Source organism: Podarcis tiliguerta (genome assembly GCF_965153285.1).
Source record: "Podarcis tiliguerta genome assembly, chromosome: 1".
Lineage (NCBI taxonomy): Eukaryota > Metazoa > Chordata > Lepidosauria > Squamata > Lacertidae > Podarcis > Podarcis tiliguerta.
Genome location: NC_139534.1, coordinates 120,199,446 through 120,226,397, shown reverse-complemented (window position 1 = coordinate 120,226,397; position 26,952 = coordinate 120,199,446). Strand labels below are relative to the sequence as shown.

Genomic DNA, 26,952 nt, shown 5'->3' with positions numbered 1-26,952 from the left:
ATGTACTCAACTCCATAAAAAGCAGCAATAGTTTCTTTGTTCTGTGAAATGGCATTTACATGATATTATTTCACGCTTGTAGGCACAGTGAGATGGAGGAAACAGTGGGAACTCTGAAAGAGAAATATGAGCGAGAGAGAACCATGCTCTTTGAAGATAACAAGAAAATAACAACTGAAAATGAGAAGGTAAATTGTCATAACCTGTGAAGAAGCACAGTTTTTCATCAGATACAACAGTAATCGCCCACGTGGCTTCCTCCAGATGCTATGGACTTCAGTTCCCATTAGCCCCAGCATGCATGGCAAATGGTAAGGGATGATGGGATTTGCAGTTCAGCAACACCTGGAGGGCATCTTGGCTACCCCAAGATATCTTATGTTTTATTTCTATAATTCAAATACCATTTTAGAGTGCCCTGCCCTGCTCCTAATTCAAGAGAGGCTACAAATAATTTTTTAAAAATAATACAGTGGTTTTAATTGTGTGTGAAAGTCTGACTATTCCATGTCAAATGTGAAATCTGGGTGTTTAATCTCTGTTATCAAAACCGAAGAAACCTTCAGTGCTGCTTATACACATACTTTGCCACTTAACTGGGCTGGCTTAATTTGACTGTTTGGAAAACAAAATGTTGCAGGCGGTTTTACACATTTGCTGTGGGAGGTTCAAAGTTACATTAAATTACAGTTATGAAAATTTCTAATTTTCTCGTTGCAGCTTTGTTCCTTTGTGGATAAACTAACATCACAAAACAGGCAGCTAGAAGATGAGCTTCAGGATTTGGCGGCAAAGAAGGAATCTGTTGCCCACTGGGAAGCTCAAATTGCAGAAATTATTCAGTGGTATGTGCATTTTGAGGATCCTTTGAAAAATAAATTAGTGCTGTATTGGCAGAAGGAAGGCTCCCATAGAACGGAAATCTGTCATCTTGTAGATGATACACTTCAGAAATCACATGCAGCCACAAATATTGATTGATACATACTGGCTCCCACATTTTTATTACCCTTACAGGAACTTTATTAACCTTCTATGTCAACTGATTTCACCAAAGTGAGAATGTCTAGGTCATACATTAAAAATTAATTTGTATTAAATGAAAAGGTTGCAGCCTGGCTGTTCATCAGTTCTTTGTTTCAATTCTTCTTTTTTAAAGTCAACCTTATGATTTCTGTGCCAGACTTATAAATGAGGCAGTGTAGATCCTTCAAATATTTTTTAAAAATTCACATCATAACACAGACATGTAGGGGGAAGATTGGAACCACTATGCCACAGCCTTTTCCAAAAGGAGTTTATAATGCTCCAAACAACCACATATGCACAACCTCAACACAAATTACATTCTCCTTAAGGGTAGGGCGGTCCTAGCTGATGGAAAGAGCTCCTTCTGTTGAATCACAAAGAATCAGAGAATTGTAGAGTTGGAAGGGACCATGAGGGTCATCTAGTCCATCCCCTGTGATGCAGGAATCTTTTGCCCAGTGTGGGGCTCGAACCCATGTCTCTGAGATTGTCTCATACTCTACTGAGTCTCATGCTCTACCGACTGAGCTATCAAGTGGGCTAAGAATATCAAAGAAAACGGTTTCTCCCTTTGCTCCCAGACCAGCACTGCCTGTTAAGCAGCAATATCTCAGTTAGGCTCTTTCGTGGTTGTTGCAAATTGTTATTTTATTATTGCTTTGGGCTGTTTACAGGTTCTTAATACATTCCTTGAACTAAAGGGGAAGCTCATCCCCTTTGCAGTGGTCTTCGCATGACCCTGCCTGTCCATCAAGAGTAGCTCTCATCAAACAAGGTTGGCCCACTCTTAGTACCTCAGAGATGGGAATTCACAGGTCATCACAAACTCCAAATTTCCCCTGTCAATAAACTTTGCTGCTTAATTATCTCCACAGCAGGAGTGTTACAATAGATCTACCCTGGGATGGTTGTAGGGAAAACTACCCTGGCTGTGTCTGCTGAGTTTAATCCTGAAAATTTTCATGCAAGAAAAACAACATTTTATAGTTTGAACACTGAGACTGGTGATAACATGTTATTGAATGTGTGTGTGCCTGTGTCCTTTATTGATATAAAGGAGTGACTCTTTATGATTGTGCACTAGGGTGAGTGATGAAAAAGATGCCCGTGGCTATCTTCAAGCTTTAGCTTCTAAGATGACAGAAGAACTTGAATCTTTAAGAAGCTCCAGTCTGGGATCAAGGACTTTGGTAAGCATGAATATCTTAATTGGTTAACTGGAAAGCTTTACAATTTGAGGGGCTTCCAATTTTGTATATCTTCAATGAATCTAGAAGTTCTTTTAAAAATGACTAAGGGTTTGTTTCCTTGTTCGCTCCAATTGCCAACCCCCTGCACCACAAATTAGCCAGCAATAGCGTCCCCTTCCTACCCCAGGCGACTACTATGCTCGCTTTTCACCTTCTCAGCCCCATTTCGGAACCCCCTTCTATTCTGCAGCCCTTCTTTGCATCCATTTGAATCTTCAGTCCCATGTCCACACCTCCTCCCCCTCCTTCTGTGTAGTCTCCACCCTGCACACACCCCACCCCATGGTTAGTAAAGGTAAAGGGTAAAGGGACCCCTGAACATTAGGTCCAGTCGTGGCCGACTCTGGGGTTGCGGCGCTCATCTCGCTTTATTGGCCAAGGGAGCTGGCATACAGCTTCTGGGTCATGTGGCCAGCATGACTAAGCCGCTTCTGGCGAACCAGAGCAGCGCACGGAAACGCCATTTACCTTCCCACCAGAGCAGTATCTATTTATCTACTTGAACTTTTGGCGTGCTTTTGAACTGCTAGGTTGGCAGGAGCAGGGACTGAGCAATGGGGGCTCACCCCATCGCGGGGATTCAAGCTGCCGACCTTCTGATCGGCAAGTCCTAGGCTCTGTGGTTTAACCCACAGCGCCACCCGCGTCCCTCCACCCCATGGTTACCACCTGCATATTCCTCATCCCCACACATTGCAACTACTAAGCAGCCTTTTCAGCTTCTACCCAGTTATGAAGCCATGCTTTCATCTTCACCCCCATCCACACGTTTCCTACCTCATCCTTTTTTGCAACTCTCTTTGCACCTTCATTTTCACATTCACTCCCCTTTTCCCCTCCTCCTCCTTACTTTTCTCAGCTCTCCCTTGTACACAGATCGCTCCCATTTCCATTCCTCATCCTCTCTCCTACTCTGCATCTCCTTTTGTGCACATACCACATATGTTACTGTATCTTTGAGATGAATAGAATCTTAAGAGCAAGCCTGTTGGTTAGCTTGTTGAGTTAGAGATGGTTAAATTAAGTTGGTGGATGTGAGTATTTACTTGTTAACAAAATATCTGTTCTAAATTAACTACACTGAATCTGGAACATCATGTTGAAAGCAACGCACGGTAGCAATAGTGAAATGCATTTTGTGAAGGTACTATAGAATATTTGAGGGCTCCTAATCTTTTATCTCTGACACATGAGACAGCTAAGAAATGTAAGAGGGAGAAGCTTGAATACAGCGAGAACAGAGGACACTGAAAGGAAAGCAAGTGGTTGTTTTAAATAACTACAGAAGTTTGAGTAAAAGTGAGGGTGGAGGCACACTGAGAGGAAAATGGTGATTTTAGACAACAGCAGAGGTTGGAGTAAAGCAGGGATGGAGGACACAGAAGGGTTGCCTTTAAAAAAACAAAAAACGACAGTTTTAACAAGAAGAAATAGAAAAGATGGATACAACACCAGAAAGCTAACAACAGAGCTATTCCAAATTCCCTTCCTGTCGTACTCAAACTTTGTTTAAACTTCCACTGCCCCCTGCATCACTTCCTGCTTGCTCTACTCTGCCCTTGTTTAAATTTGCCACTTTTTTCCTCCCAGTGTGCCTTCATTGCTGCTTCATTTAAACATCTGTTGTTGCTCAAAAACTATTTTCCTCTCAGTTCTCTCCATCCCTGCTTTGCTCAAATGTCTGCCTTTACTTTAAACCACCACGTTCCCCTTCTCATCGTACCTCCCTTTTTGCTCCCACGTCATGGCAAATGTTGTTATGCCACCTGCCTTTGATGTTGCTCCCCTATCCCATCCTGACTTCGTGCAAATTCAGAATTGTGATGCTGCACTACAGATTTTCCCATGGGGCTGCATGATGACATTCGTATGTTTTTGTTATATATAGAGAAAAGGCAGACCATTCCTCCCCCAAAGCCTCTTTCCCGCATTCTCCATAAGAACATAAAAAAAATTGCTTTGCTGGACCAGGTCAGTAGTCCTCAGCAGCCTACTAGCAGCTATAGCCCTTTCCTTTCCTTCCACCAACAGCTGCTATTCAGTGTCACGTTACGTGGAGCCATCGTGACTAGTAGTCATTGATAGACTCACCTAAAAGCCAGCTGAGCTAGTGGTAGTCACCACATCTTGTGTCTCCAAGTTCCACAAATGACTCATATACCGTGTGAAGAACTGCTTCCTTTTTTCTGCACGGAATTTCCTGCCAATAAGTTTAATTGGTACTGGACTGCTGGGGGGGGGGGGGGCATTTCTCTTACTGATTTCCCAATGCCATACATAATTCTATAAATATCTATCATGTTCCCCTTCCCCAGGTAACTTCGTTTTAAACTAACCTCCCCACAAACGCTATAGCCTTTCTTCATAGCAAAGGTGCCCCAGCCTCCTGATCATTCTAGTTGTTATTTTCTGCACTTTTTCCTGTACTACAATATCCTATTTGAGACTGGTGGCCATCTCAAAGAGAATCCATTTTGCGTTCCCTAATTCTAATGTATATTGTGAATTGATTCTGGAACCAGTTACTATATATTTGGCTTGTTTCAGTTCTCATTATAATTGAGATTCCCGCCCCCCCCCCCCCTTGGGTATTTTTTTGAAAATTACCGGGCTGTTCTTCTACCTATCTTTCATTGTATTTACTTATTTAATGCAACCCAGTTTGGACTACCTTTTTGAAGGAAGAGGAGTGTACAGAGTTTGAATCAATGAAAATGAAGAATCACATCATTCAGTGAATTCTAGAAGGCAGGAATGGGATGGTATCTAGCATGGAACTTCGAAAAGTTCCAAATGAGGATGGAGCGTTGCCCTTGGCAATCAATAGCAGAAGGAAGCAGCCCTTCTCAGGAAATAGATTGGCTTAAACAGCTGGTGCCTTTGCCCATTCCCATCTCCCTTCTCAACATGCTGCTTGTTACAGCTGAATTGGCCCTAGGGAGAGGAATTGTTTCTCCTATTGGAAGCCAGGGGAAGGGTGAGTCCCAGAGCTAGTTTCCTTTCTCGTACAGTCTTTGGATAGTGTCATTGTTTACTGCCTCAGTTGCTCTTTAGAGACTCTAATGTAACAGTCTAATCTGTATAAAAACATTAAAATATGAAAAAATAATAATGTCAAATGTAAGGATAGAACAGGGAAATGGTGATTTTATCTGTTTACAAAGGATAGCGGATAGTTCCACAGTGAAATGGATTTTGGCAAATCATCAATCCAGTAATTGCCTCTTTGAAGCACCTTTGAAGCAAATTTTTGAACTTTTCCTTGGCTTTGTTTGTTTCTGTATTTACATCCATCCTGCCAGGCCACCAGCGGCCCTCAAGGGCAATATTTTGGTCAATTCATTCTCTGGGGATTTTTTGGTCACCTCTTGCTCTCAATGTAAAACTGCTTGGTTTGTGTTTCAGCTACATTTTCTAGCTGCATTCCACCCCCACCTCCCCAATTTTTAAGTTGGAATGCATTACAAATGTTGTTGTTCCCTGAATGCCGTCTTCCTTTTAAGATCTCATCTCCCCTCCACCCCTACCTCACTAATGATGAATACAACTGAAGCTTTTTAATCGCTTTTAATATTTAAACACATGTGATAAATTCTTTAGCAGTATTAACCATTGCTTTTTGCAATAGGACCCACTTTGGAAAGTGAGACGTAGTCAGAAGTTGGATATGTCAGCAAGGTTGGAGCTGCAATCTGCTCTTGATGCCGAAATACGTGCCAAACAGCTGGTCCAGGAAGAGTTAAGGAAGGTTAAAGATGCCAACCTGTCCTTTGAAAGGTAATGTTTCAGATCATTTTTCAATTTTGCTTTTCTAATATAAAATATGGCATTCATGTAATTCTTTATGTAATTGACTTTTTGATGCATATTTCTGAAAGTACGTGTATGTGCCAGGGAGTCTAAGAACTCAAAATAAACAGCCCCAAGCCTCTGCCTTGCATTACAGTTTAAGCATAGCGGCCTAGATTAGCCCTCAACCAGCCTGGTGCCCTCCAGTGTTTTGGACTACCAGCCTCTGTCATCCCCAGCCAGTTCAGTTTGGGCTAGGGGTGAGTTGTAGTCCAAAATGTCTAGAAGGCACGAGGTTGGGAAGGTTGATCTAGATCCAAAGAACAATGCAACTACTTCCTTCTTGCCCAAGGGGAAAGTGAGGAACTCTTTCAAACTGGGGGAAGCTTTGAAAAGCAGTTTGGGATTTGCCATTGGGGTTGTCGCTCTTGGAAACAACAGTAAAAAATAATCCCACTGACCATGCAAAGCCCTTCGGTGAATTTGCATAACTTTTTGGATCCTGGCTAATGCCCTTAAGTCTGTTTGGAAAGCAAACTGCCAAGTTGTGGGTTCTCCTCCTCCTCTCCCTGCTTTTCTTGCAGCACCTTCTTAAGCTTTAACTATAGGGATGTAAACCATTTTAATACCAGGGGTTGAAATGGGCAATCATTAGTCTTGGTTAACATTTGTATGGTCATAACGCTTAGCCATGGTTTTTGGCTATTAGCATAAGGGCAGGGGGGAAGAATTGCACACAACACAAGCTGGGGGAAAGAAGCATGTAATTCTGTGGCCTGCTTTTCTTTTCTCAGTTGTAAGTCATGATGGGTGGATGGAGCGCAGAACCCATCCAGTCATATTTTCTACTCCCCTCCCCAATACACCTTTCACCTCCCCACACCTCCGCACCATTTCCCATATCACTTCCATCAGCACGTGCACCACAATGGCTGCTTCTCTTTCAAGGGAAGAAGTAGCCCTGTTCCTAATTTCCTGTGTAGGAGGAAGAATCGGGATTGTGAGAGACGGAGGAAAAAGGTGGCCAAGCAAGCAGTCATTTCCTTCCTCATGATACCCTAGGTCAAATTCCAGCCAGGAAGCCAAGGCATTCTAGCCCTGCAGCCTGAGCCTAGAGCTCTTGCATTGGTTTTTGTCATAGTGCGGGGAGGGGGGTGGGCTGGCTAGCCTGTCGTTGTTTTCAGCAAGCCCTGGGGCATCTCTGTCCCTGTTAGAGACTTGCAGCTGGCTTCCTCCAGCCAGCCAGCATGTGCAGGATTATGGGTCATGAAAGTGTCATGTTGTTAGGAAGTGTCACGGTTTTGGCAAGCTTTTTTGAAGCTGGTTTTGTACATCTGGCGTGTGGCTTCTCTTTCTGAAACTGGGCAGTGTAGCAACCTAGAGCTTGAGCAAATCCACATCCACTGGAGCCCCCCGAGGGCAAAGAAAAGTGTTTTGCTTTATTATGTTCCAAATGCTTCAAGGTTTCCATTTCACCATTTAGCAAACTAAAGGAATCTGAAACAAAAAATCGGGAACTCTTGGAAGAAGTTGAAGCTTTAAAGAAGAAGCTGGAGGAGAAATACAGGACAGATGCAGGTAATGACACTAAATCCTGTAGAGGCCCTTGTCTCGTTGTAGAATGGACAGTAGATACTAGATTCAAGCAGGTAGCCATGATGGTCTGATGCAGTCGAAATAAATAAAAATTTCAAAAAATGTCCAGTAGTACCTTAGAGACCAACTAAGTTTGTTCTGGGTATAAGCTTTTGTGTGCATGCACACTTCTTCAGCTGCTCTGTCACTGTACAGCTTCCTGGTACTCTGGGGACTCTGAAGCAATGAAAAAGGCCAGATGACAACTAGAACACAGATGGCAGAAATAACTTTGAGGTCGATTGAGCACTGGTTATAATCATTCTTACCCAGTGTGGCTATGAGGGCATCAAACATACCTTGTGCCTCCATGGCATCCTCAAGTAGTCTCCCACTGGAACTGTACAGGGTGGTCTAATAGTTGTCCATGGAGGGATCACCACTGGATTCCTCAAAGGTCTGTTGTGCCATGTTTGCATGACACTTTGAGGATAGAACTCACCCACCTTGATGTCATGACTATGGCAGTTCCTAGTCAGGCTGCCAGTACAACATCCTGCCCTGTTTTGTTTGGTCAGTTTCAGATTATGAGGCCTCAAGGTGCTTGCAGCTGTGCATCCAGCTAAGTGCCCTCTCAATCACTGTCCTTCATGACTAATCAAATCAAGACAGCAGGGTATGTCTGGTTGGGTCTGGAGGTGCCTTTACACAAGGGGGTGGACTCCACTGCCCTTAAAGAGGCTTTGGTATGGGCATTCCTAAAAAAAAAAAAGGTCACCCCAATACCAGCAGTTTGTGATAGCTATCCACTAGTTGAAAATGCCCTGTTTTGGGGGAAGGCGATCAAGATTCAGACATTCTTGGAATATACGCATTATCTAGACCCATTCCAGACAAGGTTCAGGCCTGGCTTTGGAATAGGCTTTCATCAAACATCAAGCAGGGACCTACAGTATTGGCATTAAAGCACCTTCACCCAGGCTTTCCCAGAGGGGTGATCCCGCTATGCCGATGGTTTACTCTGAGTTACTAATTTGTGATGCATTTTGTAGTTGTTTTAGGAATGTAATTTTATTTAATACTGTTCACCACCATGATGATTGTTGCAATTTTTTTAAAAAAGTAAAATAGCGGGATGATGACTAATTAATTGTGCTTTCTTTTTCCAGGTCTCAAACTTTCAGACTTCCAGGATTCCATTTTTGAATACTTCAATACATCACCTCTTGCTCACGATCTGACTTTCAGAGTGAGTATTAGCACCCTTAAACCTTTGCACAGGAAACATAGTGAGTTGGGATGTTAAAAAGGAGTGTGGAGCAAGAAGGATAGCCAGATCTATACTGATAAATGACATAAAGTTATGAGTGAGAAGCGAGGTGGCTGTGTTTTTCTGATGATACCATCAGAATTGCAAAAAGGAATCCAAAGGAGGTCCAAAAGGATCTCCAAAAGGATGAACGGGGAGTAGAATGGCAAATGCAGCTCAACATCAGCAAGTGTAAAGTTAAGCACATTGGGCAGAAAAATCCTAATTTTGCATAGATGCCAATGGGATCTGGGCTAATGTTTATTGGATAGTTCAGTGAAGATGTCAAGGCACCCGTGAAGAAAGTGAATTCCATGTTAGGGATTGTTAGGGAAAGGATTGAAAATAAAACTGCCCCTGTCATAATGCCATTTCATCAATCAATGGTGTAACTGCACTTGAAATACTGTTAACAGTCCCGGTTGTCTCACCTTGAAAAGGATATTGCTAGACCTGGAGAAGTTTCAGAAGAGTGCAACCACAATGACCAAGGGGCTGGTGTAACTCCCCTACAAGGAGTTACATTTGGGCCTTTTTAGTTTAGGGGGAAAGGCAAGTAAGTGGGGATATCATAGCAGTGTATGCAACAAAGTGGATACAGATAATTACATTCAAAAACTGGTTCATCTCTTTCTAACTCACTCACTTATTATATGATATTGAAGTAGGTAATAGCAGTTCATAAAGAAAAAGGACCCTGTCCCGCAAGCAATCTGAATTGTAAGCTCCTTGAGGCAGGGTTCCTCTCTTTTGCTTTTACTGTAAAGTGCCGTGTAAATTGGAAGTTTACTTTTTGGTATCTTAAAGTTAGAGCACAGTGTGGAAGAAGAGAAATGAGTGTTTTTTCTTCACTAACATAAACTTAAATATCCTATTCTGTGGTCCATATCTGTTTGGCTCCTCTTACAGTATTAATATATGTGTGCTTATTTAGCCTCTGTTCACTTCCCTTGAGCTGTATATTAAACCCACCTCCCATTAAGGCTAAACAAAGGGAGAGCCCACCTGTATCCATTTTTCAGACCTCCCATATCTGTATATTCTCTCTATCTCTATCTCTATATCTCTATCTCTATCTCTCTCTGTGTGTTTCATCCCATACAGCAGTAGTTAACTGTTGTTAGACTACAACTCCCATCAGTCCCAGCAACCTTGGCAATGGGCTGATATCATGGCAGTTGTATTCTAACAGCATTTGGAGGCCCACATGTTCCTCAGCTCCATTCATTTATTTCTCTCTCTGTTGGAAAGGGAATACATGACAGTGTTACTAAAAGACAGATGGGTTATAGAAAAATAAAATCACAAGAACATCCCCAAAGCTATGCTACTCCACTAAATTATCCAGCAGACCAAGCAGACTGCAAAACCTGTCAGTTACAGCTTGCCTGACAGGAAAAATAGGCCCTTTCTTCAGCTTTTAGGTGATGTGACTGAAGATTAGTAGCTAGACACTGGAAAAAATATATGTATTCTGTTCTTGATAAATTCACCTACTTAAACTAATGAGTTCTGTGTTTGTCAGAAACACATACTTGAGCACAGTTTGTATTCAGTGTCCTTATCAATACTTAATGGGTTGCATATTTGTTTTATTGTATGGAAATTCATCTGTTGATTGGAATGAGATTGGAATGACCGTCACAAACAGATAAAAGAATGCTAACAATTGCCTTGCTTGATCAGACCAAGCGATCATATAATTCATGCGTTGCAAGCCAAATGCTTAGAAAAGGTCACAAGATACAATAGTAATATAATAAATGCAGTGTAGAGTTATATTACAAATTCAGCACAATCATATTCACGGTGAAAAATGAAATCTTAATGAAAGTATTTTTAATTCTCTTCCACTCTGCATGTTTTATAGAACAAACTCCCAAGTCAGTAGAAATCAAGAGTGCTTAACCTGACATGACTAACTCTGTATGCCACTTTGCTTTCCTCGGGGGATGTATGACTTACTTGCAAGTGCCTAGTCATCTGCATCTGGAATTTCATAAAGCCCAGAGAGGATATGTGTCACCACCCAGCTCAGATAAAAACCTGTATGGAGTTTGGGTCTACAATTTCACATGCGATCACTGGAACTACAATTATATCTATTCTTGCGACTTCCTGGCTTTCCTTATTTCCTTTTCAAACTGCATGTTGGTTGCCAGGGGAAAGATAAATTGGCTGCAAGTCTTTGCAGAAAGGCTGTTTGCATCTCACAGAAAGTGGGTGCTGGTTTGTTGCTGTTGCAGAAGGATGTGCTGTGTGCTGCTCTCCACCCACACTGCAGCCTCTTTGAAAACAAACTAGAATGCAATCACAAGTTGTGCCAAACCTTAGCTGTTACCGACAACTGGGAAGCAGAAAGATCTTTGCTACGTTAGATCTAAAAGCCCTTTATAGTGAGGTGTTGAATTTTTTATGAAGATCAAATATCTGCCTTCATTATATACATCTGCAGGAAATGTTTATTATTGTATGTTGCACTTACTCTCGAGTTCCTTACCTCATTTGACCTCGCAATAGCGGCTGAGACAGATCAGTATATTCCAGTATTACAGATGGGAAAAGGAGGCTGAGTGCTAGGAACTTTCCCAAGGCCACTCACCGAGTCAGAGCTGCTATTTTCTCTGGCAACATTTTGTTGGTTGTATTCGATAGCAAACACTATTCAGATGTATTATGAGGAATATTTAATATTGCTAATGCACAGTTTGGGAATATCAGGAAAATGTTGCCTTTGCAGTCTGCAAACTTTGCCAATTACTAACTTACCTAGTTAGTTTGCTAATAACCGCTCTGATGGTTTGTTGCTGGGTAAAAAGTGATCAATTTTATCCTCTCATATCTATTACAACAAGGACAATGTTTCTTCCTCGTCTTCATCTTCTCTGCTAGCCTTTTGGGAAGAAGTAAGTTCATGCTGATGGCTTTACCTCCCTAATCTGTAACCTGTATGTGTAAAATTGCCATCCTAAACTAGTGACCTTTTTTTTAGTTTCCTTTATACATGCTTATTAAATTATACTGAAGATTAACCGACTAAATAGAAATAGCTTCATTTCCTAAGAGTTCTCTTGTAAACTGCTCATTTGAAGTTGCTGTGGCAATTACAATGTGTATTAAAGGTGAATTTGTATTGTGGACAGCAGAATAGTGACAGGGCCAAAACCTTTCCTGTTTCCATTGAAACTTGCTATAAGATGAACAGCACATGGACTCCACTGTAGCATACGTATTTTCTAAGACCTTTCTTTCTCTAACAGCATCTTATTAAATACTATTATTATTATTAAAGACTAGCTCTGTTATGTAAGATTTCAGAGCTCCAAAGTGCGGAATTTCATTTTGGTAACAATATTAGCATTTTTTAAAGGCCCATTATCTAAGAGTCAAAAAATGATTCTTCTAAATACACCTTAGCTCTGCACCTACTAATAGCTGTATTTTCCCATTTCAAATTTGAATGAAATTTTGTGTGTGTTACATCTTCTAGCTGCTGAACCCTGTTTTGTTTTTTTGTTTTTGTTAAGTGAATTACCTAACCCAGTTCTAAATCTTAAATGAGGAGGCCATATAGTTCAGCAAAATAAGGGTTATTTTTATAACATTTTCTATCCTTTATTTAGATGCAACATAACAGTGCATTTCTGCATTTTCCACCTAAGTCTTCAGTTTTGTTCTCCCCTCCCCACCAGAAATTTCATCTTTTAACTTTTTGTTTTAAAATACAGAAATCATTAGTACTATCTCCATACCTAATGCTCATTAAAGAGCCTTTAACAATAATGAACAAAGTAGATACTGTGTAAGTCTTATTTTATGATGATTGGGTGGGTGCATACACGCACATACAGGAGACAAAAACACGCAAGCGCAGTGTAATCACACACCTACTGTATGGAGGTAAGTCCTTGCCAGGCAGATCTGATTATGTCTGTTCCTACAGTGAGTTAGAAGTAACCTTCAAAGGGTATTTGAAGGCCATGTATTAATACTTTGCCTTAATCTCAGAATGAACTGATAACTTCACAATTTGGGGGTTTTCAGCATCAGCCAACTCCACTTACATAATATAGCTGTGGCCTTTGCTGGTGGAGGGTTTCCTTTTAGAGTGTAGGTGTTAACTAGCTTGACATTACAGAGCTCAGCAGAATGCTCTACACAAAGCATTTTCTGAGCAGACAGGCTCTTGTGCCCCAGGTGAACTTGGTTTTGTTCTGCTACTCAGGGATCCGTTGCTGGAAGCTAACTTCCTTTACTATCTCCTCTGCTCCAACCCACTTTGCAGACAAATTCCGTTAGTGAGCAGGAGGCACAGGGTTCTAAAGCGGAGGTCTCGCCATCGACATCTGTTGTGACTGCAGAGCAGCAGCAAGAAGTAAGCCGCCGTTGTTTCATTAATCCAGATTAAAGCATTTTGGGGAGCCCTAAATTTTACAAATGTATGTTTACAGCCATCAGTCCGCAAGAAAACATTTTCTTTCCTCGCAGCTTCTTTCTGTGTTGACTTGCGTCACTGTTTAAATGTACATGCTTTGTGAGCTCCCTTTTGTTTTGCTCCCCTTTCCCTGGGTCCCTGTGTATCGCTGAGCTCCATCTTCTTCCTTGTTTACCTTCTGCTGCTTGCTAGAGTGCAGGCTTTCCTATGAGTCTTTCTGATCTGCAAACCTGCTTCTAGTAAATTTGGAACAATGCTGCGTTTTGTGATATCGGCTCTTACTCACCTTCAAAAAAGATACCCGAGTTGTTGCCAAACCAAATGCATATTGGCTCCTGGAAGTCTTTAATTGCTCAACTGTAGTTTTTTGCAATTCAGGAACCAAATCGGCTTCAGAGGATGCCTGCTGCTCCTTCCCCCACCATTCAGTCCATTTCTCTAGCTGTACCAAAGGTAGGGGGCACTTGTTGACTTGTTTTGCTTAGAACTTTTTTTTGGGGGGGGTGCAGATATGAAAATGATTATATCCCATTCATAAGCCATCTATATGTTAATTTTGTCTGAGTTCGTCATTTTCATCTCTTAGGATTATTTCAAATTGGTCCTGCGTAGCTGTTTACAAAGCCTTATGCGGCCCATTTGCCAGGTGTAGCAGCCCAACAGGTCTGCTGTCTCCTTGGGACTGTAAAAACTATGGTGTTGTTAAACACACAGCAAGCCAGTATGGGGCAGATCAGCTGTGTATGATTTTGTAGGCTGCAAGTTGTGCAGGCTTGTGCTATTAAACACTCCTGTGTGTGGTGTCCTTACTCATTGCTTTAGTTTTGTTGGGGTGCCGGAATAGATTTCCTTTAGGTTGCAGTTCTGGTCTGCTTGGTCTGCATATAGTTAAAATTTGCCATGATGCAAAACTTTATTCAATGCTAATCCACCACAGTATATATTCTGTGTTCATTTAAAAATTGTTACACACCCGTCACCATGAAGAGTGGGTAGCAAATATGCCCCCCCCCCGAGAGAGAGCTTTCAGTGCTGAAAAACCAGTGAAAGAACCAATTTCAACACACTTGATCAGTGTACTAAGCAAAACCAAGGCTTAGTAAAAATATTGATCACTTCACTCTTGTCCTGGTCCTGCTGCTTCCACTCTACTCAGAGCTTCCCATAGGGCTTTTCACAGACATCTGGTTGGATGCTATAAGAACAGGATGTTGGACTAGATGGGCATTTATCTTGGCCTAGCAGTATTCTTATCACGTTCTTAGCTAAGTCGTGGTATGGCATAGAGTTGCATCTGAACATGGGCTTGTGGCTTGCCTCCCTCAGACAAACCATGAGTAGGAAGTCAAAGCACACCTTGGCTAAAATCTAAAACAAGTCAAAGCAACCAGTAGCCTAGGTTCAGATGTAGCACTAAGCCAAGCCACTTATATAAGGGCAAATGTCTCTGCCCTCATATAGGTGGTGAGATCATCTCCCAGTGGCAGAGCAAGGGAGTCCCAGTCTCAGAACTGTGTCGTCCCCTGCTTCCACCATGCAGCTAAGTATAGGAATGAAAATGGTGTGATTTGTATACAGAGCATATTTTTTAGCATTACTTCCTACAAGTGTTATGGTTAACAAGAGAGAATTTGAACTGCTAGATCTCTACATATTTTAAACGTTTTGTAAGTTGCATTGAGTATTATTTCAAAAAGATGCCCAATTAATTATTATTATTATTATTATTATTATTATTATTATTATTATTATTCAGTACACAGTTCAGGAGTAATGGTTCCTGTTAAAATTCCATTGCAAGTAAATGAAGGCATAACCAGGGCCACCTCTTCAAATCAAGGTCTGCTGAAGTGGGAACTTCTGCCACTGATACAATTTTGCAATTACTTGTCATTTTATTAACCTTTTGAAAATGTTATTTACCCTGAATTTATATTCCAGCCTAAAGCTCATCAACTCAGTATCAAATCCTTTTCAAGCCCCACTCAGTGCAGCCACTGCACCTCCCTCATGGTGGGATTGATTAGACAGGGCTACGCTTGTGATGGTAAGTTGGCTTAAGTCTTCTAAGTACTCAGAGACTTAACAGCATAAATTTTACATCTTTATTGCAGCAAGACAGTTACCTGAAGGAAATGGTTATATGCCTCTTTAAAGCAAAAGGCTGGGTGATCTAAAATAGAAGTTAAAAGTGACTGCAAAGGAGCTGAATGTGATTGTCATTTACGCCATATTTGAAGGGTCAGCTGCAGAAACAGGTTATTTACGTTACTAATGTGAGCCCATGAAATTTTCAGGAAGGGCGAGGCATTAAGAGAGGATTGCAGGGGTTCCAATTCCATTTTGACCCATAGAGTTGAAGCTGCGTTATCAGTCACATGTGTCAACTGTTTTAATCAGAAAGCCTCATGCTAGCAATACACTGTACTTGTATGATGCTGTGCTCCTTATTTTTAACTGAACTTTAGGTTTTATTGTGTAACAGCAAAGAACTTTGACAAGTTCACCTTTTCTTTCTTAGTGTGTTCATTTGCATGCCATGTTTCCTGCAAGGACAGCGCACCACAAGTCTGCCCTATACCTCCAGAGCAAGCCAAGAGACCCCTTGGGGTAGATGTTCAAAGAGGCATAGGAACAGCCTACAAAGGCTACGTCAAGGTAGGAAAAATATACAGGAGCAGAGGCAGGGAGAGAATTATGATTCTAACAGTAGTGTTAATTGAATCCCACCTATCTTTAAAAACACTACTGTGTTTTTACCCCAAAATCCAGTAGTTTGACTGGCATAGGTTATTAGGTACAAACTCAATTAATTCATTCAGTGCCGTATTAAATAATAATCTTCAAGCATGGAAGTGTACAATAAAAAGTACAGTATATTGTGTAATTATTTCTTCACTGCATTTTGCTCAGGTGGGGTATAAAACCTGAAAGGAGGGCTTTGTTTGTTTAATCTGCACTTCACGTCATAGATATATAATAATACATTTTATTCTTTACTGCTTTAAAAAGACATCACCTTTCTTTCAGGTTTCATACCCCCACTTCAGCAAAATGCAGAGATTAGAAAAAAGGATTTGGTTTAGTTAAACAGGAAGCAAGGGTACCGAAAGAACACTGTGTACCAAAATCATCTGTGTTTCTTGGTTCCTGTTGGTTTTGGTATGCTTTTGGTTCCTATTGCATCTCCTAAAATGTACTGTAATCGTGGTGTGCTCCATGAACTTGTGAGGCCCACCCTGAATCAAAGCTAGATGGAAAGTTGCACATGTCAATAGCTTTGTCACTTAACTAAGCAGCAGACTAGTGTAAAAAATAACTGTTGCTTTTCAGAGTCGCGCAAGTATATATGAGAAAAGAATCTCTGTGTGTTTGATATCACATAAGATGGGGCATTAGAATTCCAAGCTGAAAAGTCCAACTGAAAATACAAACTTTATGCAGAAGCTAAAGGGAAGAAAACACAAAATCTTGCCTTGTGTCATTTTAGCGTACTGCTTCTTTATAGCAGCAGTAGCTGGAAGGCATTTGATTATCTTAGTATATTACAAAAATATTTTTCCTTTGGCGTATGGCTTAGTATCTTCTGCACTAGTATCTTACATGCTAGAAGGGGCAAACTGTATAAGAGGATCTTCCCTAGAATTGTGCCGAAAACCCATTCTCTCTCTATCCATCCATCTTCCCAAATTATGATAAAGCCCCAAGGCTTTGTTTACAATTTATAGTAATCCCCTTAGTGCTAATCTTTATACTAGTGAGCACAGCAGGTGATTTGATAAAAAGTTCTGGAAACTGGCAGCTGGATTGCCATAGTCTGAAAGTTGAGAAAGAATTCTGGGTGAGAGAGGTTTGTTTCTAGCCAAACTTTAAATGGGAGAGATAAATGTTCTCATCATCTTATGCTCTTTGATATTTTCCAGTTGCAAGGCTGAAGGGCACACATCCTGAAGTTAATTTTGTAAAAGGGGAATGTTTTGTAAAAGAGGAATGTTTAAAAAATCTGTTTCTTTATCTATCTATATTTCCAGACACACTAGCATTTCCATGCTTGAATTCACATATGACTATGCATGCCCTTTGGTTTCTTATAGCTCCATGATCCATAGCACTCCAGAGTTCATCATGGAGGTCGTAGGTCCTTCAATAAGCACATCATGTTTACAGCATAATGCTCAGTACATTTGTACATGCATCTAAGCTCATGGAACTCATATTCTGTACAAGAAATTGTAGCACTATAATAAAAAAATTGTAGCACTAAAAATCAGAGTCAAATGTTGCATGGAAATGTCCTCAAGGGTCCCGCTTCTGCTTTATCTGCTAAGATGTGAATGATGTATGTGTGCATTTGTTTATTTACAGGTTCCAAAGCCAACAGGAGTTAAGAAAGGATGGCAGCGGGCCTATGCAGTTGTCTGTGACTGTAAACTATTCCTCTATGATGTACCTGAGGGAAAATCCACCCAGCCGGGAGTGGTTGCAAGTCAAGTCCTGGATCTCAGGTTTGTATTGGTGTAGTCATTCTGGTGATAAACCCCTTTGCATAGAAAATTTACACGGGATTTTTTTTGGGGGGATACAATTAAGCAATCAGAAATTGGCATACAACCCCTTAATTTTCATCAAAATAGTGTACTGTGCTTTGTTATTTCAGGGAACGATTTGACAAAATGGCCATGTTGGTCTACAAAACGACGTTAGAGTGAGCCTTGCATTTGCACATGTTGTTACTGTGTTCGTCTGTTCCCTCACCTCCTCTCCCTGCTAAAACCTAATGTTTTACCTTGTTGCTGTAACTAGCTTATCTGTACCCAGGGTCTGCCTGAACTGCACAACCAAGTATTAACACCAGTTCATGCGTTAACATCCTAGGGAAAGGAGGCCGACAGCTTTTGCTTTAGCTGTACTTTTAAATAAGTGTAAAATCCAACACCAATGACTTGAATTATTTGGTTTCTTACCAGAGATGAAGATTTTTGCGTGAGCTCTGTCCTAGCATCAGATGTTATACATGCAACCCGCAAAGATATTCCTTGCATATTCAGGGTATGTTCAAATATGGTTTTTATTTTACTGCCACTTCTTATTCTCATACCTTGCTTCAGTGAATGACTGATAAACAGTTGTATTGTCTGTCTCTAGTATAAATCTCAGTTTTAAAACATCCATTTAACATGTAGGTAGAGGGACACTTCTTGAAGATTAATAAACTCGCTGTAACTGATCTGTGAAGGACAGGCTGTGTGTTTACAATTCAATTTTTATATGAATAATTTGTGCTTTCAGATACTAAAATTAAGTGCTCGTATCTGGCAAAAAAAAAAAAAGGGACGCTGCTGAAATATATTAAGGTGGTTTATGCTAGAGGTGGGCAACCTGCAGCGCCCTGCCCTAATTTCATATGAATGAAGGAGCACCAAGGGAGATGAAGAGAGTGGGAGGAGGAAAAAGGGGAGGGGTGGGAATGCTGAAATTAATGAAGCCATGGGAGGAAAGAGAATCCCTTTGAAAACAAGCATTTCAGACTTCTAGCAAAAGATACATGTTCCTTCCCCGCAACCTTCTGGAAGAGGGGAGAGAAAAGGGTGTCCCTGCTCATATTGGGCTCTGGCCATAACAACACCAGTATGTGGTCCCCAGCAGATTGCCCCTGATGGAATGCAGAAAAAGATTTCCCACCCCTGGTTTGCACAACTCTACCATACACGTGCATTAAACTAGGCTGTTGTCCTTGTCTAATAAATTAGCAGGGTGCATTGCCTAGTAGCAGGTAGGCGTCTAAACTAGCTGTCTCTTCCTTGCAATTGTAATTTTTGACAACTGGCATATAAGGGCCACCTTTTTAAAGAGCAAATAAACAAAGAATTTAAAAAAGCGTATTAAAATGTAAAAAAAGTAAGTTAAATACACTAATCAAAACTATTCACAACATCTGGAGGGCCAACAGTTCCCCGTCCCTGCCGTATGGGACTGCATCTCTTGTCATTAACAATTCCTATACATTGATTGAATGGACCTATACCTACATATACCTCCCTAGCAACAACTAGTAATCTATCATAGGTACTACAGATGTTACCAACCTTTCACTTGTTTGCTTTGGGTCATAACACAGTTGGGACTTTCATACCTTTTTATAGTAAGCATGTTAGGGGTAATGTAAGTTGAACGATTAATGCAAGTGGCCATCGTGCCACCAGGCCTCATAATACATCCACGAAGAAGGAATTGTGGACATTTCTTCATCAGTATCCATAATCTCCAAGAGGCCCCTTGGAAATGTGCCTGTCTCAATAGCATTTTGTGCATTGTCCAGGCACTATTCATATTCTCCGGTCAGTATGCATAGTGTCAAGAAACATGCCTTTTTTAACTGTTTCTCATTCAGAAGTGTGCAGTCTGTTCCCCCAGCTGCTTTTGGCCCACTTCCTAATGTTCTGTGGAGCACAACATACCAGCCAAGCAGTGGAAATAAGGAACGAGGCTCTAGACAAAGATTAACATTTTTCTCCCAGCTGTTTCCCCAATCATATGAGCAAGCTGGTGTTATCATGTGACAGCAGTGGGGCTGGCCAAGCCCCACCTCTGAAGTGATTTGCCTGCTCCCGCCACCATCTTTTCAGCAGCAGATGCAACTTTGCCACTGCCTCTCCCCAGCCAGGATTTGGATTGCATTGCCAAGAAATGACACTGGCCCCGTTGAATGTAAATTCTTGAGAATATTTCTAATGATCACATTTTAGATAGAAATGCAAGGTTGTGGGACAAGATAATGCACATCATCCCCCTAAACGTGCATCATGCTGAAAGCAATACAGTGTGGACAAACAACATCCACTTCACGAAATACCGTAAATGCGAGAATTTAGCTCAGCATTAAAATGGATTCTGCAAAGATTGCCAAATCATTGTACTAAGGGAAATGTTAGGAAGACGGAGGGTTTCACGAAACAGGATTTTACACATAAGACTTTAAGAGGAACTGGAAGGGCTTGTGTATATTGAAGTTGTCACTTTTACGAAGCCGTTGCGAATGATGTATTTGCCACTTACTTTAGCCAATGTATTTCTCCGGCAATAGAGAGGCAGCAAATTTCACTTGAATATTTTCATCTTGCTTCCTCTTGCTGTCAAGGTGACAGCCTCTCTCTTAGGCTCGCCTTCAAAGACCTGCTCTCTGCTGATCCTAACAGAAAATGAGAACGAGAAGCGAAAGTGGGTTGGAATCCTAGAGGGGCTGCAATCTATTCTGCACAAAAATAAACTCAAAAACCAAGTTGTACATATTCCACAGGAAGCCTATGATAGCACACTTCCTCTCATTAAAGCCAGTTTAGCTGCTACTATTATAGGTATGTTGAATATAATGAGACATTTGAATGTTTGCTGTTACAGCTGCAGATGGAGCTAATGTGTTGCCTGTGCTGCCATCCTCGTGCATTTTTCCTCATCTGCATATGTGCCCAGAGAAGCTTAGTAGTGTGAAATTTACTAATTGATTTTTAAAAGCTAATTATGATTAACTCTGTTTGCAGTAGGCATCTGCAGTGCTTGAATGAATCGTCTTATTCTTATGCCCATTGCTTTTTGGCTTAAGGAAAAACAGCTAGCTCATACACTAATGATGCCTTAAAATGCAATTGTGCATATTTTCCCCACAGGCCTTCTCATTTGGGGGTATTATTTATTTTCATATTTATAGCCTGCCTCTTGGACAATGGGCCTCAGGGCAGCTACCAAAATTATCACAATGGCACCACATAAAAAAACAGTTTTGGAGCAATAAATAAGATGCAATATTAAGAGCAGCTTAAAACCATAGAGCGTTTAGCTGTAGCAATGTAAATTGCCAGGCTGGTTAAAACAATAATCCTCTTCACCCTCTGAATAGAAGGGTGGGATAGAAATTTCTTCCTTGCTTCAGAAAGTGAAGATGAGACCAGCCTGGTAAAGGGGGAGGGCACTGCTACAGAAAAAAGCCTTCTCCCCACCAATCTAAATTAGAGAAGGAATTTAGAGTAGAACATCCTCTAGTGACTTCTGTGTCCATGGAGTCTGGTACAGAAATGTTAGTTCCATTAGATAAACTGGCCACTGGAGATTTTAAAGGTTAGAATAATTTCTTTTCATTGGTGCCCAGAAATAAATTGGGGAGCCGGTACAGTTGTGAACGCCTTCCAGCTCACTATCACTATCAAATGGGTCCCTTCCATTATAACAGCAGAAGTTCTCAATTTTCAAACCTGTTTATATTAATAGTGGTTTCCTCCCCCCCCTCTCCCCACTACCATTAGATCGAGATAGAATAGCAATTGGTGCTGAAGAAGGCCTCTATGTTGTAGACGTGACCCGTGATGGTAAGTGAAGTTCTTTCTACAATCAGCTTTATTATTATTATTATTATTGAACCCCATCACTTAAAAGTTCCGATTTAAAGTTGGTTACACAGCAGTCCATCCTGTACAGAAAACTTGTTTATCAGACAAAAGCTGGTCACTCTCAGTTGCCTTTTTGGCAGAAGAGAATCTCATTGGTCATCTTACCACTGAAGGCAGGTAAGGACTGTTTGCAGTTCCCCATAGACACCTTAGAAGTCCCTTTCAGTGCATTTCCAAACTCCCTAAATGCAAAGGCATTTAGTACTAAGCATTCACATGCCCCTGGCAGCTGACACCCTAGAAGAATGATCATCCAAGGATTCCCCATACAGTTTGCACAGATGAGCTTTCAGCTATGAAAGAGGGGCCAGAAAAGGTATCTACTATTTTGCCTCTTTCTGCACCCTTCCATGCTCATGCTAGCATTGAAACCAAAACATGCAGAAGCGTAATACAGTTTAAGAATGTAACTGTGATCGACTCCTGTGCTAACGCTGGGCATGTTTGCCATGCAGGGCTTTGTTGCACACGAAGCAAAAGTTCTAAAAGTTTGCAGACCTGCTTTATTGCTACATATTATAGCAAATAGAGCACACACACATATCACCGGTGAAAGGGGAATAAAGTGGTGGTGATAAAGACTTTAATGGAGGCTTGCACCATGCCCATCAACACCTACCATCTATATATTGTGACCTGCCAGGTATTGCTCTCACACACCATTTTTGTAATCTCAGGCAGGCAGCAAAACCAGAAGATTTATTGAGCCCTTTGTGAAACCATAGATGTCAGCCGTATGATGTTGTTTTTGTGAGTCACAAGTTGTCCAGGCCATCTCTGCTGAGTTCACCCAGCATTGATTGCTAGTGCCATGGAGTAAACATGACTTTTGAAAGCATGTTAAATGTCAGTGAAATTTGCGGGCTGTTTGCTCCATGTACACTCTTGATAGACTTGAGTAATTGGAAACAGGTACAATTTTCTCTGGGTTACAGGAATAATGATTCTTTTTTCTCACTTGGCTGTCTGAAGGCAGTGGTGATTTTCAGACAAATATTTCTCCTCTCATGCTCTCATTTATTACAGTAGAAGTGAAAAATCTTTATGGCTTGTCAACGAGCTTTCAGAAAACTAACTATCTCAAATGAATAACTAGTCTGTAGACATCAGTATCTATTCTTCCCTGGTTAGAGGCTATTTTATTTTATTTTATTTTTATTTTATGGGTACGTCTTGTGGCCATATTCTGCATGTCAATGTGACTCTCCTTATTCTAACAGTCTCATTAAATACTAGAATTAATTAGTGAGAGTGTGTTTATGTATGCACCTTGCATGCCCCTGAGGAAAATAATTGTATGATGCGCCATGCTTTCTGGCAAACTAATGAATAGCAAAGTATAAACTCTATCACATTTTTCTCTCTACCAAAGAAAAGTAGAATACTTTCCTGAGCCTCACTCAAGAGAACCGTTCTGGCTTCTCTGCATGTGATTAAACTGAACAATAGCAGTGTCATGCTACTGCTGCAATGGAATTGTATAGGTTTGCTTCTGTTATCAAGGAAGTGAGTTGTACAAAAAACAGAACCAGTAGAATGAAATTTATGGCAGTATTTATAACGCTAGACAGAGAGAGTAAGAAAAACCAGAAAGTTACCTTTTAGCTCAGTCACTGTGAAGAAGTGGCTATAATTTTGTTAGTTGTTAACAAAGGAAGATTTTATCAGCCCTTCTTGACTGATAAAAACTAACAGGGAGGGGACAGTTGGCTGGGCCGGGGAGGTGATTAATGCCTCCCTGCGGTGGGTGGTCCCTCCTGCTTAAAGGCAGCAGTGATAAAACTGCTCTTCAAGAAACCCCTCATGGATCTGGAAAATTTAAGTAACTACCACCCAGTTGCCAATCTCCCCTTCTTGGGCAGAGTTATTGATCAGATGATTGCAGTTCCTGACCCAACTGTACTGACTGCTGATTAGTTTTTGGACCCAATTCAAAATGCTGGTTTTGACCTATCAAGCTGTAAATGGCTCAGGACCTCAATACCTCAAGGAGCACCTCTCCCCCTATGAACTGACCCAGATTATTTGTGTGCCTCCTCCGCAAGGGGTCTGGAGGGTGGCAACGCAAGAACAGGCCTTTTCTTCAGTGGCTCCCCATTTGGGGAATGTTCTTCCCAATGTTTGCATTACTAGAATATATGTTCAGAATGGTACAAATAGTTCAGAGCTAAATTGCTGCATTTAGCTTTCATGGGATTCACTGACATTCACATTGCATCTGGCCAGTTTTAGTATTTCATATATTGTAATCGCAGAATATTTTATTTGAAGTAAAGCTCAGTGCAATGTTGAACTCCATCCTGTATTTCAGTCTTCACTTTTTCTGCACTCAATGTGTATGCCTGCTGTCAGACCCCTCCAACTAGGTCAAAGAATTGTTTTTTTCTTCTTTAATGCTGCATCATCCTCACCTATCTTAGCATTTCCCAATATCTTTCTTCCCCGTTCCATTTGTTCATTAATAATGAAAAACCTTTTCTTTATAAAAAATGAGTTATTAATAGAATAATAACTTATGTGTGTTGACCTTTAAAATATAATGTAAAGTGCACTTGGCGTTTCCCTGGATATAAGAAAATAGGAAGGTTTTGTCCGTCGGTGCTGGGTACCTTAAAAATATGTTCACTCTACATCAGGGATGATTGATTGGAAGGCTACTAACTAATTTATGGTGGACAGCATAGTACTATGTTACCTACAAAAATACTGGATTGAATGGGAAATATAGGACCATTTAACACAGTTTGATTATACCTTATTGTTAAAAGATGAGAGTATGTACCTCCTGCTTTGTATGTTTAAAACATACCAGTGGTCCATGGAAATTGCATTTTTTTTAAGAGGTCAAAATATTATTTCTCTGTAATATTGCAATATTGGTGTACAGTTTTAAGGGAAAGTTGAGAGTGGGACTGGGTCAAAACTATGTCTTCCTACCATCAGCCTCCCATAGCCCGTGGCCCTCCAAAAGTTGAGGACTAGAACACCCATCATCACTATCCATTGGCCATGCTACATGGAACTGGTGAGTGTTGTAGACCACAACATCCAGAGGGCATCAGATTGAGGAAGGCTGCTATCACTATGGAAATATGCATATATCCTAAGTAATTACATTGCTGACACTTAAAATGGCTCAGCCTGTCTGCACTCCTATCACTTACTCACATTGACCTGTTGTTTTCACAGTGATCGTCCGAGCTGCTGACTGCAAGAAGGTCTACCAGATAGAGCTGGCTCCCAAAGAGAAAATCATTATCCTTATCTGTGGCCGGAATCATCACGTTCACTTGTATCCCTGGTCCTCTCTGGATGGATCTGAAGGCAGTCTTGATGTTAAGCTTCCTGAAACTAAAGGCTGCCAGTTCATTACAACTGGGACACTGAAGAAGAGCTCTTCAACAAGTTTGTTTGTGGCAGTCAAACGGCAGGTTCTGTGCTATGAAATTCATAGGACTAAACCTTTCCATAAAAAGTTCAGTGAAATCCAGGCACCTGGCAGCATACAGTGGATGACAGTGTTCAAAGACAGGCTTTGTGTTGGCTACCCATCTGGTTTCTCTTTGTTGAACATCCAGGGTGATGGACAATCTATAAACCTGGTAAATTCCAGTGACCCATCGCTTGCATTCCTCTCACAGCAGCCTCTTGATGCCCTTTGTGCTGTGGAGCTCAGCAATGAGGAATACCTGCTTTGCTTCAGCCTTTTGGGAGTGTACGTTGATGCGCAAGGTCGAAGGTCACGCATGCAAGAGCTAATGTGGCCTGCAACTCCTGCTGCCTGTAGTATGTATATGTTTTGTTTTTTTTCTGTTGCTGCTTCACTTGTCTGAAAAATAATCGGCAAATAACTGTTTTAACCATCATAGTTTTAAATCGCGCTATACTACCATTGTTTTTGATGGACCTATACATGTTGAATAGGGCTTTCAGTGCCTACTAATTATGACAGCTAAGTGAAGGCTGTATTGCTCTACATACCAGCTGCTAGGTGGCTGGGTGAGAGGAAACCTTCATTACCGGCCAGTTACCAATCTCCTCTTCTTGGGCAAGGTTCTTGAGCAGGTGTTCACAGACCAAATCCAGGTGCTCTTGGAGAACACTGATTTTGTAGTAAAGGCTTAATTGTAAGATATGAGCCACCCCCTAAAACATGTACTTCTCATGTTGATAACCAGTAGTTTAGTTCAGTCAACTTCAAGCATAGTGTGTAAATGTGTACTCCCTAAAACATCTGACGGACCTTTTCAAATGTCTTGTTCTAAAAGGCAGATTTTAACCCATCTTCTCCTAATCACTGTACAGTCATACCTTGGGATGAATACACTTCAGGTTAAGCATTTTTGGGTTGCACTTCGCCGCTTGCGCATGCGCAGACGCTCAAAATGATGGCATGCGCGGAAGCGGTGAAACGTGACTCACAGCGCATTACGTTCGCTTTAGGATGCAAACAGGGCTCCGGAACGGATCCTGTTCGCATCCAGAGGTACCACTGTACTGTGTGAATGTGTACCCTGTTGTGTTGATAGTGTTAGTGCACAGAGGGGGTACTCCCTGCCCTCCCACATTTTTGCAAACCTTTGTTAGCCTTGTCCGTGGGCCTTTTTTATGGCATGCTTAGTCCTGTCTGGGCTTGTTCTCTTGCAGTTTGCTTGCCCTCCCAACTGCGATCTGTAGCAACCACTTCCAACAAAGCGGGCTCACATAACATCATGGAAGTTATTCCGGGGGGGGGGGGGAATTAAACACTTGAAACATTGAAACGTTTAAGAAATGTGAGTAAGGCAGTCAACAAAACTAAAGAGTGGCTTAGACTTGCCACGTCTTTTCCTTTTTCTCCCTTAAAAAAACAGCACCACCTGAGTCTTCTGTGCTTTCAGCAGCTGTATGGCAAACATAGCTGCAGCAGCTATACCTTTCACAGTAATGGGAAATACTTCAGCTGGTGCACATCTCATTCATTTAACGATTTAAGGCACAGGAGCTTGTCCTTAACAAAAGTGCCATCCCTGCAGTAGTTGCTAGCTGTGATGTTTCCAGCTAGAGGCTGGGGGCGGGGGGGGGGGGATAGGAGAGCTGTTGCTATCAGGCGCTCCATTTTGAAAGACCATTGGTAAAGACCAT

The 26,952-nt window shown here is 41.3% G+C and overlaps 1 protein-coding gene across 9 annotated transcripts in view; it reads left to right on the top strand.

The window, feature by feature from the left end:
• The window catches only part of CDC42BPB (CDC42 binding protein kinase beta), a 92,811-nt gene that overhangs the window by 55,341 nt on the left and 10,518 nt on the right, over positions 1-26,952 (top strand). For 3 of the 9 annotated variants that reach the window (XR_014509500.1, XM_083433349.1, XM_083433350.1), the window contains exons 16-30: positions 83-188; positions 721-845; positions 2,114-2,219; positions 5,908-6,056; positions 7,552-7,646; positions 8,813-8,892; positions 13,238-13,327; positions 13,766-13,840; positions 15,329-15,434; positions 15,909-16,045; positions 17,753-17,892; positions 18,355-18,436; positions 20,526-20,742; positions 21,685-21,747; positions 25,018-25,614. Coding sequence is in view for 8 of the 9 variants with exons in the window: in XM_083433349.1 (XP_083289475.1) it covers positions 83-188; positions 721-845; positions 2,114-2,219; positions 5,908-6,056; positions 7,552-7,646; positions 8,813-8,892; positions 13,238-13,327; positions 13,766-13,840; positions 15,329-15,434; positions 15,909-16,045; positions 17,753-17,892; positions 18,355-18,436; positions 20,526-20,742; positions 21,685-21,747; positions 25,018-25,614 (2,168 nt within the window). In the remaining variant the exon portion in view is untranslated. Of the gene's footprint in view, positions 1-82; positions 189-720; positions 846-2,113; positions 2,220-5,907; positions 6,057-7,551; positions 7,647-8,812; positions 8,893-11,807; positions 11,859-13,237; positions 13,328-13,765; positions 13,841-15,328; positions 15,435-15,908; positions 16,046-17,752; positions 17,893-18,354; positions 18,437-20,525; positions 20,743-21,684; positions 21,748-25,017; positions 25,615-26,952 lie in introns of all 9 variants that reach the window. The other 6 variants (XM_083433348.1, XM_083433347.1, XM_083433352.1 and 3 more) reach the window with 3 other exon arrangements.